Source organism: Tribolium madens, unplaced genomic scaffold, assembly GCF_015345945.1.
Source record: "Tribolium madens isolate multiple individuals breed KSU strain unplaced genomic scaffold, Tmad_KSU_1.1 Scaffold_20;HRSCAF=117;Tcas5.2_LG4, whole genome shotgun sequence".
Classification (NCBI taxonomy): Eukaryota; Metazoa; Arthropoda; class Insecta; order Coleoptera; family Tenebrionidae; genus Tribolium; species Tribolium madens.
The window spans coordinates 7,871,051-7,883,013 of NW_025400985.1; the positions used below are offsets into that span (position 1 = coordinate 7,871,051).

General features: G+C 37.8%; 4 protein-coding genes across 6 annotated transcripts; 2 read left to right on the forward strand and 2 right to left on the reverse strand.

The window, feature by feature from the left end:
* Positions 1-179: 179 nt before the first annotated feature.
* Positions 180-3,319, reverse strand: LOC123005915 (beta-alanine-activating enzyme). 2 transcript variants are annotated; one of them, XM_044399977.1, is made up of 4 exons: positions 2,905-3,319; positions 1,253-2,857; positions 899-1,205; positions 180-851 (listed from the first exon to the last, which is right to left on the reverse strand). In XM_044399977.1, exons 1-4 carry the CDS (start codon positions 3,093-3,095, stop codon positions 246-248), a joined length of 2,709 nt encoding a protein of 902 aa, XP_044255912.1. In that variant the 5' UTR covers positions 3,096-3,319; the 3' UTR covers positions 180-245. The 2 variants fall into 2 exon arrangements, with proteins under 2 accessions (XP_044255912.1, XP_044255913.1); XM_044399978.1 differs by having other exon boundaries at positions 1,253-2,850; positions 2,905-3,094.
* On the forward strand, positions 3,268-4,164 carry LOC123005920 (protein yippee-like 5). The gene is made up of 3 exons (XM_044399983.1): positions 3,268-3,434; positions 3,485-3,698; positions 3,750-4,164. Exons 2-3 carry the CDS (start codon positions 3,498-3,500, stop codon positions 3,915-3,917), a joined length of 369 nt encoding a protein of 122 aa, XP_044255918.1. The 5' UTR covers positions 3,268-3,434; positions 3,485-3,497; the 3' UTR covers positions 3,918-4,164.
* Positions 4,165-4,420: 256 nt separating this feature from the next.
* On the forward strand, positions 4,421-10,099 carry LOC123005916. 2 transcript variants are annotated; one of them, XM_044399979.1, is made up of 4 exons: positions 4,421-4,677; positions 6,524-7,044; positions 7,099-7,596; positions 8,607-10,099. In XM_044399979.1, exons 2-4 carry the CDS (start codon positions 6,547-6,549, stop codon positions 9,189-9,191), a joined length of 1,581 nt encoding a protein of 526 aa, XP_044255914.1. In that variant the 5' UTR covers positions 4,421-4,677; positions 6,524-6,546; the 3' UTR covers positions 9,192-10,099. The 2 variants fall into 2 exon arrangements, with proteins under 2 accessions (XP_044255914.1, XP_044255915.1); XM_044399980.1 differs by lacking the exon at positions 4,421-4,677 and adding an exon at positions 4,837-5,052.
* Positions 10,100-10,185: 86 nt separating this feature from the next.
* Positions 10,186-11,828, reverse strand: LOC123005919 (26S proteasome regulatory subunit 6B). The gene is made up of 4 exons (XM_044399982.1): positions 11,691-11,828; positions 10,699-11,556; positions 10,498-10,650; positions 10,186-10,444 (listed from the first exon to the last, which is right to left on the reverse strand). The coding sequence occupies exons 1-4, from the start codon at positions 11,721-11,723 to the stop codon at positions 10,259-10,261; spliced, it is 1,230 nt and encodes a 409-aa protein (XP_044255917.1). The 5' UTR covers positions 11,724-11,828; the 3' UTR covers positions 10,186-10,258.
* Positions 11,829-11,963: the final 135 nt, after the last annotated feature.

Consider the following 11,963-nt stretch of genomic DNA (forward strand, 5'->3'; position numbering starts at 1 on the left):
ATTATCATCGCAGTATTTCTGCTATTCGTCCTCATCACATTTGCGCTATCCAATCCCTTTGTCGTAGTAGGAATACTGTGAACAACTCTTGTTGTAAAAATCTTTACAAAAAGAAATAAAAATCTTCAAAATGGAAACACGGACTTTTCCTACACCATAAAAAATAAAAGAAATACACGTCTTGTACACTGTTTATTTAACAAAAAAATTAGAAGATATAATCCAGTTCAAGTCAACTTTATTTATTAAATATTTTTAATTTCAATACAATACAAATTATTATCACGGCACCCTACAAACAAACGCCTGTCACAGCCCACCACTGATGAAAAAATCTCCCCTGGAAGCCTCAATTCAGCCCCCAGCTCACCCTTGAAAGTCACCACAAATAAACGACCCGAATTCCCTGCCACAATTATAAAATCAGCCAAAATTAACGGAGTTGTTATACAATCATCTAAGTTGGCCACGAAATGTGGCTCAGGGGACCCATTTTCAATTTTTAAGACATACAAACAACGATCATGCGACCCAAAAAGCAGGAAACCGTCTTGAAGGGTGAGAGACGAGTATAAATGACCCCCTGTGTCATACTGCCATAATTTATGGCCATTGGAAGTTACACATACGACACTTCCGGTGACATTTGGCCATAAAATACACCCGTTGTGAGTACATGGAGCCCCAAAAATTGGGCTTCCGGTTTTATATTGCCATAAAATGGTACCGGAAGTTTCGGAAAGGCAGAGGCATGTGCCACAAATCGTGGCCACGTAAATTTTTTGGTTTAAAAGTAGAGGTGTCGAAATCACACTTTCTGAAACAAATGACGTCCACACACCGCTTCCTTTCTAAAAGAGAAAAATCATACAGGGCGGTAAGTAACACTTTACGGTACCAAAATATCGACGCAATGGATATGTTTGTCGTAGGACCCAAAAACGACTCTTGTGGCATTGTAGCACAAAATTGGGGTGCACTTAACCCTGTCATTTGTTTTATAGGCCCACTTGATTGAATTTAATGCGAAATCAAGACAGTATAAATTACCATCAAAGCAGGTCACGTATAGGTAGTTCTTGTGGTAGCAAGGGGTGCTTTCAACGACGTCGGGAAGCACAAATTTGGCAATTTCGTGGCCACTTTGTGAGTCCAAAATGGCAAAAATATGCGAAAAACTTCCAACAGCTACTAATTTTCGTTCTCTGAAATTTTAACTATAGAAAAAGTGCTTAATAATTTGAAAAAATACTTGTGTGTAAAAATGAGAGAGGTTGAGTCGACACAAGCCTCCAAATTGTAGCTCCAGGCGATTTTTAATTCGATTCCAATGTTCCCAGATTTAACTTTTTTCTCAGATTTTGGGGTTGGTTCGGTTTGGGGTCTCTTTTGCACGGTTTTAGAGTCACGTAAAATCTCAACACAGGTGTTTAAATCACTTTCAAACAAATGACTCACTAAGTCGGGGCATGCCGACCCTGATTCATCCTCGAATTCGCTCAAAAATTGGACTGCGAGAATCGAGTTGCCCCCAAGCTCGAAAAATGTGCTTTCTCCAAAATTTCGCAAACCAAAATATTTGTAAACTAGTGTTTTGAAAATGTCAACAACTTGTCTCTTATCAGCTTGATTTCGGTTTAAATAAATCGATTCGAGAGTGTTTTTATCAATTTTCCCATGAGAGGTGATAGGGCATTTTCGAATGATGTCAATAAAATCAGGGAAGCATTGTTTCGATAAAGTGTGTAAAAGTTTAATCCTGACCTTATCTAACACTTTATTTTTGGTATTATTATCGAAGCTTTCGATTATCAAAAAAAGTAGAAGCTTTGTTCGAGTTTTTGACCACACACAAACGTTTTGTATCCCTGTTTGTTCTAATACAATTGTTTCAATTTTACATAATTGTATCTTATGACCCAAGCGCTTAAAAACATCGTTTTGGCGCCCTTTGTAATAAACTTTCTTATCACAAATAAACGCAAGGTCACCAGTAGCTCGAAAAACTGGAGTTTTATGATGAATTTTCTCATCATCAACATAACAAATTCGAGTAGAACTCCCGATAAAAATTTCTCCTTCACCACTTTCTACAAGCCTCCCAGAATCATCCCTTACCTCAACAATGGTTTCGTCTAATTCATCCCCCAGCGGTACTTCCCCTAAACTTTCCGCGACTTCACAAACAGTTGCCCAACATGATACTTCAGTGACTCCGTATAAATTAAAAATTCTCAAAAAATTCGACTTTTTAAACTTGAGGAGAGCCCGAGGGAACGGTTCGCCCCCAAAAGCTAGAATTTTTAATTTTGAATTTAGAAGAATATCCTCAATTTGTATCTCTGACCAACGTAGAAATAAAGATGGGACGATTTGGAGAAAAGTGGCCCCGTTTTCGGGGTGAATCAACGTTTGGTGGAGGCGCACCGGATTGATCTGATTCTTAGAGGGTGTTATTAAGAGACAAGCCCCATTTTCAAGTGCCAGTAACAACTCAATCATTGAGGGGTCAAAAGTGAGAGGAGTACCGAAATAAATCGTATTGCAAGGTTGAATTTTAAATATTTTACTCAAATGTTTGACGTTACTCTCAATACTTTGATGAGTAACTCTCACAAACTTGCTCACACCTGTACTACCTGATGTTTGAATTATGTAAAATATATTGGGGTAACTTGTTACGCGAGTCACTTCGTGCTTATTTAAGACGAGTTTTTGCTCGTTTAATAATAAAGTCGCAACGGTATTTTTTCCGGAAATGAAAGATAACGACCAAAGAAGCCCCAAATTTGTGATAATTGATTGTGATTCAGTTTCGTCAGGAAGAAAAATAAAGCAATGATGTAATTCCTGTAAACTGATTGCTGATTGGATTTTATACCAAGAATTGAATGCAATACCCACCTTAAAATAATAGAAGGAATGTAAATATTGTGATTCATTACAAGTCCTATACATTGGTATTTTTCTGTAACTTGCACGGATATAAACTGAGTTATCAAATTACGGAATGAATGGACGTCTTTGTAACTTAGTGCACTTAAAACGGTGCCACAATCACTTAAAATTATTGCTCGATTTTCTTGCGGCCCCATTTTTGAATAAGTAGGGTTATGTCAATGGAGCGAAGTTAGGAACAAATAATTTGCAAAATTTGTATAATAAAGAATCATCTTTGAGGAGTCTTAGTTGTTCTTGCCTTTACATATTTTTTCGCTTCCATGTCATATAAAAGTCAATGCAATTTTAAATTTCCGATTTATGTCAATTTCATGCCAACTTCATTCGTATTATGACATTTTGTGAAAGTCAGCTGACGTTTGTTTATCAAAATTCTCGTTACAATTCCCTTTAATTATTTCAAAATCCGTTACAAACCCTCTTTGTTTCAAGCCCACAACATTTTAATAATTCATTTCGGTCAATTTAAAACGGTGAGTAAAATTTTTTTGTTCACCCAGTCCAGGTCATTGTCTTTCCTTAGTGCGTAGACAACAATGGGGCGCATTTTTCTCGAACATATGGGAGGCACTCGTCTCTTTTCCTGCGCCAGATGCGATACGAACCTAACAAATCGCTCTGAATTGATAAGTACCCGATTCACAGGGGCCACAGGTCGTGCCTTCCTCTTCAGCAAAGTGGTAAATTTGACGTATAGTGAAGTCCAAGACAGGGTCATGTTGACAGGTCGCCATATGGTAACCACCATCAACCTCAAGGATGGTTAGGCCATTTATGGTTTGTTTCAGGTGAGGGACGTTTCGTGCAAGTTTTGCGAGGCGAAGTTAGGGTGGATGTATGAGTTCGCAACTGAGGAAAACCAGAGATATAAGGAAGGAAGGGTTATTTTGGAAAGAGCGTTAGTGACCGAGAGTGACGGAATGGAGGAAAGGGGCTATAATGATCGCCAACACTAGTGAGGGGGCTTTAGCTCGAATATCGCAGGGATTTTCATTGTTTGATTGGTAGTGATAGTGCAGTTTTTTGTTTTTTTTTTTCAATCAGCCAATCGTAACCATAAGGATAAGTGATACAAACCTTCAAGTGTTCAATTCTGTCTCGGAGTTTTGTAATTTTTTTGATACTTGTAATGAGAAGTTAGTTTTAAGTCGTTCTATGTAGGTTTATTTCATCTCGTTTAATAAAAATCATTAGCAAAAATAACAACGTTTATTTAGGCGGCCTTGGTTTTTATGTGTGGAATAAACACAACAAGTATACAAAACAGATGACTGTCAAATATTGACACGCCCACATGATTGAAACAATTGATTATTGTTTATCATCATTTAGGGGATGGAGTTGCGAAAAATTCGGTTGTTTTTCGGGGGTAGTTTCGTTTGGAAAACTGTGTCACCAGGCCGAATTTTCATACACAAAGGGGAAAAAATTCGCGAATGAAATTCATTGTCATGTGTGGTGGGGATAAAGTGGGGAACAGCTGACAACTGACAAACTAAACATTACGGACATCTTGCAAATCGCAGCAGGCGTCGAGTTTTCTCCATTGTTTTTACTATGACAGAAACGTAATAAGTGGGTGTCATCTAGCTATATGTGACCAGTCCGGGGTTGTTTTTCTTTTGTTTGTTTCACAGTGTACTGTCATTTTCCCGTATAATCTCAAACTGGTGCGTGACGTCATGTGATTGCGTTTTCATGGAGTGCTAGATTAAGGTAAATATCCGAATTTCTTTGTTTTGGGGTTGTTTTGGTGGCGTTTGGGGGTGAATAAAGACAGATTATGGCGTCCGAGGCCCCTTTTGTGTAAAACTAACGGCCGAGGAGCGGTGTTTAATTGAAAAAATCGCGTTTCAATCCGTCGTCGAGCTAATTCGTATTGCGTCCTTGGGCGATTTTGCCTTTAAAATAAAGCCTATCCCAAGTCGCTTCAATTAAATATTACGCTGAAAGACGATGTGGGTGCAGTGTAATTCACGTTTTTGCTGAATTTTCCTAAATTCACCTGAAATCGGACATCTGCTCGACGATTTTATTGGGAAAGTGTATAAGTAGGACGAGGTGTTTCGCAATCGCGCTTGAAAATATTTCGTGAGTATTCTCTTCTTGTTTTTATGACATTGAAAGTGATCAAATCGAATTTCAAGTATTAAATAACTCGCCCGCCATATTACACAATTTTTTTAACAAGAATTTCTATCAATCAAATTGTCCCATGCAAACAATGTCACCGCTAAATACCCCCACCACCAATCCCGAAAAATTACAGAAAATAAAGAAATTTTTTACAGGACGCGTGACGTCACCAAACACATTTTTTCAGCGTAAAGATGGCCGCTTTTTGGCGTAATGGTGTCGGTAGGGGAGGTGGCCCACGTGACTCCCCATAAAACATGTTTATAATAAATACCTATAAATTCCATTCCATCTCGAAATAAGTACCTTTTGGGTTTCTAGGCGTGACCTCGCGAATCGCGATTTCTGGACCGAGCCGCTAGATGAAGGCCAAGGTCTTACTTGCTCTTTCGTTTGTTTCTTAGACCGCCCCTCTTCACCTGTTGGTTTATTGCTCGCCTATCAATCGAGCGACCTTGGCGTTGCTTTTTTTGTTTACAATAATAACGTGCAAACTTCCAACTGAAAATCGGCCACCTCCTTATATCTTGATGGTGTTTTGTTTTTTAACAAACACCCGCCATAAAATTAAGTAGTTATAGAGATTTCATTTGTTTTCAAAAGGAGGGACGGGATCTTATCAAAAAGGAACTCGTTTATCACGATAGCCAATCGTGCGGTTGGATGCCCTGAAATACCCTCAACAGCCGGAAGTAATTTATAGACGTGCATTTTTGTATTTTTTTTAATATAACAACAAGGTCGCCCTTTTTAGCACCCCGAATTGGGAGGATTTTTAAATCTTGCAAAAATTTTAAATAAATCAAGAAGGTTTCGCTCAAGGTTGCTGCACAAGGTGTTAAATATTTGTTAATTATTTAAGTTGGTAGCAAAATGCATCTTTATGCTCTCATTTCGTAACAGTTATGAACGAAAACAATAAGAAATAAAAGCGATGATAAAAAGTGAAAATTTGCTTTAGTTTGCAAAACTGGTTCCAAGGTAAATGAATGTCAACAATAATGATGTATGCTCTAGAATTGCATTTTTTGTCAGGTTGGTATTTGCTAAATTTTTGGAATAATTTTTAAATAGAATGTTCCTAAATATCTTTTCTTATTTCATTGTAGTAAAGTGTAGTAAAGAACGTAAAAAAATAAAATTAAAAAGTGCCAATTTGCTTTATTTTCGGTTAAAAAAACTGGTTCCTAGAGGCGGGTTGTGTTGTATAAATTTTTGACCTATAGCTTTATGACAAGAACAGTTTGACCAACTACTGATCGATAATTACAATGCCTCTGGGTGCAATAGTCCTCTTTGTTCGTTAGGTAATTAAATATGTTTGTACAGCTGTAGTATTATCGGTTGAGCCGTTCTTATCTACCTTCTGGACGCATTTCGGATACTTTCCTCGTTCGTCACCTTTATCAGTTCTTTATATTTTCAGATGGAAAGTCACTAAACGCAAAAATGAATTACTTAACAATGAATAACGTTTACGTCAAACCTCATACGAATTTTTTACCCGAGGCAGCGCCTCACACTTTTTACAACCAAGTTACCGAAAACAATAATCAAATCACGACCAACGGCGATAAAACGATTGAAGAAGTGTGGTCGAAATATAAATTCGACACGAGTAACATTACCGCGAGCGTTGGTAATTACAATAAAACATGGGCGACTCATGAGGACCTTCCGTGTGAAGAGAAAGAAGAAGAAGTGAAAGTTGAAGATGAACCGGAAGAGGAAGAACCGAAAGAAAAAGAAGAGGAAGTGGCCACGTCGCCGTCCCACCACGCGAGACGACCCATGAACGCCTTCTTGATTTTTTGTAAAAAGCACCGACCCATCGTCAGGGAACGATTCCCGAATTTGGAAAATCGAGGAGTTACTAGGATTCTCGGGGAGTGGTGGGCACTGCTAGATAGCGACGATAAGGCCCCCTACACAGGCCTAGCCAAAGAGGTGCATACATAATTTTTTATGAAATTTTTGACTTCTAACTTGTGTTATTTTTAGTACAAAGATGCGTTTTTGACCGCCAATCCGGACTTTAAATGGTACAAACTTCCGGCTCCGCCGCTCCGGACGTTGAATGTTCGGCCTTCGGTTCACAAAGTCCAATCGCCGGTTTCTAGTCCACAACACGTGACCGAGTCCGAATTTACTCCCGGAAAACTAGCCGACGAGTCGCAATTGGGGAGTCTAACGTCGTTGATGAACAATTTTACGCCGAATGTCAAATCAAACGAGAATAATAACAATAATATTGAGAAAAATGGTGATCACGATTACGAGGATGCGCCAAAAAGCCCAGTCAATTTTATTAAAACTGCTCTACCTCTTAAACCTTTCAAGAAACGGACGTTTGAGAAATGTACTGACAATAAGAACGTCGTCCGGAATATCGAAAACGACATATCGGATGGACAGGATGGGAACATGACAAACCAGGATCTGATGGACAAGGTGGTCGACAAGATTTTCACCAAACCGGAGGATTTCGACAGAAAAGAGGTAATTGGGGACCCCAAATATTTTTTGTTTTAACCTGCTTGATGCGAAAAAAGACAGTAAAATGGATAAATAAATATAAATAGTAGGCTTTTGTTTCCGTAAAAATATCTGTTATCGGCCAAATCCGAAATAAACAAGGTATGTACACGTTTTATCATATTTTTTATCTCTATTTTTACTACTTAATGCCAGTTGTTTAGTCTTAATACAAATAAAATATTCGTAATATGCAAAATATAAATACGTAAACATGAATCAGACTAAAATTTAAAAAATAGAACAAAATTTCTACGAACCTTTGTTTTTTAATTCTCATTTATGTTTTCTGAAATAATTGTGTTTTCTAGTAAAACTTTAGAATAAAAGAATAGAGATATACAGGTGCGCCAGAATTCGCGCCTCAGAAAAAAAATAAGTAAGATAAGATAGTAGAAACATGGAAAAAATGTTTAAAAAATTCTACCTGTCAAAAAATTTTGACATTTATTTTTTGACATTTGGCATTTTTTTATGTCTATTTAATGATACTGATAATCTTGTGTATGTTTTTTACAATTATCTAGTGAAAGTACAAAAATTTTGCCAATAAAAGTCCAAATAACATTGAGCAGAATTACAATTTAGGATACAGCTTTTTTGTTTCCTCTTTTAATAGCCTGTAGGAAAAAGAATTGGAAAATTAAATTAAAAAAAAATTAAATAAATAGAGTCAAAGTGCAAAATTTAAACACTCATAACATCGAAATTTTTGTAGACAAAATTTTTTTAACATTTTTTTCATGTTCCTGCATTTTTCTCTGGGGCGCGAGTTCTGGCGCACCCTGTATGTGAAGATTTTTAACAGGATTTGTTTTATTTTAGACACCCGGTAAAATAGGGATATTTTGAGTTATTAAAGACTTTTTGCGAATCTTGTTACATTCCGTTCTTTACACAGCTAATGGTAATTGGTGGACAGCTGTTCATGGGATGGACACTTTTCTTGTTAATTGATTTTTGATGTTTCAAAGGTTCGAAAGTCCGGCCGCCAATGCAAGGGTAAACGCTACGAGAAGTTCATGGTAGAGGGCCGCCTTTTGGGCAACAAACGGGACGTCAAACTCAGTTTCCAGCGCAGCTCGATCGAGAACGAGTTCACCTTTAAGCTGGACAAACCGGAACCGGAAACACCAAACCTAGATCACACCATCAAACGTCTAGCTGAGCGGACCAACATGCGAAGCGTCCTCGAACCGTCGAACCAAAAGAGCGAAGGTCGCGTTCGCACCACCTCCGAAAACCACGAAACGAAGTTTAACCTTAACCAACGTATCAGCAATTTGCCGAGTCTGAGTTACGACGTGTTCCACCAGAGGAAAAAGGACAGCAAAAAGCGTAAGAATCGGATAAGGACCGACAGCGAGTCCAAGAGCAAAGTGGCCAAAGTGGTAAAAGAGGAGCCGCCCGTGGGGTCGAAGAAGCGGAAAAACAAACAGAGTATCACGCACTTGAAGGAGGAGTCCGTTGGGGGCGATTTGTTGGCGTTGACGACGTTGGCGGAGGTGGCGGCCAACACTGAGAAGATTAATTCGGAGCCGGCGGTTTTGAAGGCTTAAGAATTTGATTTTCGCAATAATTATGGCTATTCCATATACTTTATCGGGTATTTTAGATGCATGTGCCTCTAACGTAATTCAAAATGTAAACAGAAAGTCACATTTCTATTCGGCGAGCATTTTCAAAAGCCTTATTTCCAAGTATTAGAATTGTGATAACTGTGTATTTTTTGAAGGCTACCTATGTTAAGTTTTTTTTTTTGTAATATAGTCGTTATGTTTGTTGTTATGTGTTAGCCATTTTCTAATCATTTAGAACCAAAATCGTTATCACGTTATAATTTTATTTAGTATGTTTATGTTATTCGTAGATTTTAATAAGCGCAATAATTTTAAAGAGATTTCATGTTATGTTGTATGATCTGACCGTTAGATCTTTGTTTTTTTTTGAGTTAGAGATTATTATCTTGCACTAATATTCATTCTAGTTGTAAGAAATAATACTTCCTTAGTCATTTTGTACAATTATGAACTAGTCTCAAATTTCAGCGTCAGTATTCGATTGTTTTTTTCTCAATTTTTTCAGTTCATAATTGTCCAACTAAAGCGACCAAATATAATATTTTAACAATCTAAGCCTTATAGATGTAGTTTTTAAGATGAAAAACAAATTATCCACGTTTTATCATTTATGAATAAATTTTATAAAAAAATTACCACGTGATTGACCAATTGTTAATCGATTTTTGTTTCTTATCAAATTATGGAATTGTAAGGTACAACAGACGTGATGCTTGGAATGTGATACTTTATTTTTCTATCAAGAAATGGACAGGGATATAAAGATTTATTTATATGATTGTAGAGATTGTGCCTTTTTATTTATTTATAAATATTTAAAATTTATGCCTTTAGAAAGGTAATCAAATATGTATCGATTTTAATAAAGTTTATTACGTAACATCAAACATCTGTTTATTATTTTTTACATTTTCATCTGCATTTTTTAACGAAAATAAAATGCATTAGGAAATGATAAATAAGAATATTCAAATCGGTAATTACTATTTTAATTCAGACATTAATTACACATACAAAATTAAATAAGTAAAACGACCTTAAATAATTTATTTATAAAATTCGTGTTCGCTTTCATCCTTCTTAATATTATTTTTGTAACCTTTTTCGAAGTCTTTCGGCAATACGATGTAGCGATTTTCCCTCACGGCATGCATTCCGGCTTCTTGACAAATGGCATTGATATCAGCACCTGAAATACGGTCAGGTCGGGCAACGAAATCCTCCAAGTCGACCTGCAATTATTATTTGTTAATCTGCTTTTGGGCATGGCTTTAATTCGACACACCTCTTCCGATAAATTCATCTTCGACGTGATTGTGCTAAAGATTAATCTTTTTTGTCTCCTGTCGGGCAATGGGAATTCAATTTTCCGGTCCAAACGGCCAGGTCGGAGCAGAGCCGGATCGAGAGTATCGGCCCTATTAGTGGCCATAATCACCTGCAAACCTCAACAATAGTTACAAATTGATTTGGTAATTTTCCATACTTTAACGTTGGTAGTTTGATCAAAGCCATCCATTTGGTTGAGCAACTCCAAGAGAATCCTCTGTACCTCTCTGTCGGCCCCCGTCTGGGCATCAAATCTCTTAGTAGCAATGGCATCAATTTCATCAATGAAAATAATAGCGGGCGAATTCTCCTTGGCCAATCGGAACACGTCTCGCACCATTCTAGGTCCCTCCCCTAGGTACTTCTGGACAAACTCTGACCCCACGACTCTGATAAACGCAGCAGTGGTGTGATGCGCCACAGCTTTGGCTAACATTGTCTTGCCACAGCCTGGGGGCCCGTACATCAAAACACCACGTGGAGGGTCTATCCCGATTTGTTTATACAGCTCGAAATGAGTAAGAGGCAACTCCACGGCTTCGCGGATCTCCTGTTTTTGCATATCCATACCTCCAATATCGCTGTATTGAACATCAGGCTTCTCATCAGCTTGCAGCATACTGATGGATGAATCCGCTTCAGGCGGAAGAACATCCACAAGGGCGTTACTATGCTTATGCAAGGCCACACTAGCCGACGGTTTGAGCAATTCGCGATCAATCGTTGACAAAATCCGGACGTAGTAATTTGACCCAGTGGTTGACCCCACAATCCCGGTATTTTGATCAACAGCTTCAAGAAACTGGCCAATAACCAGCGGCACCGATTGGATCCTCTTGACTTCCTCCTGGGCGTGAAGATACTCCTTCTTCAAGTTGCGTTGCTCGTCTTTGATGTACTCTTCTTGCACTTCAAGGAATTCGAGCATTTGTTGCAATTTCTTGTATTTGGTGTAGAGATCTTCCATGTCGCAGTCTTGGAGATTGGGTTTAATTTCAGCAGGGCTCCCTTCATCCTGAAAAGGGTGCATTTTGACGAATTTTGGGGCGATTTTGAGGTTAACGGGGAAACAAAAGACGATCAATGACATTATGGCACTTGATTGTTAATTTGAGAAAATTGTTAAAGCTAAAAATGGGAAATTATTACCTTTTCGGGCACTACAACGTCCATCACTTCCATTGTTACCAAAAATATGCAAATTACAAAGAACTGGGGTTATGTTGCGATGATTTGGAAGATTTTTAATTGTTTCGTTGAGATGGGAAAGAGGTCGCTCAAAGCCGGCAATACAGGCTTCTACTTTTTCAAAATTATTGGTTGCATAATACACTGACGGATACGATTTGATGTTCAAATCAATGTCAGTTTGTCCAATTCGATGTCCAAAATATCACTTCAAAAAATGGCAATGTAAGCCCC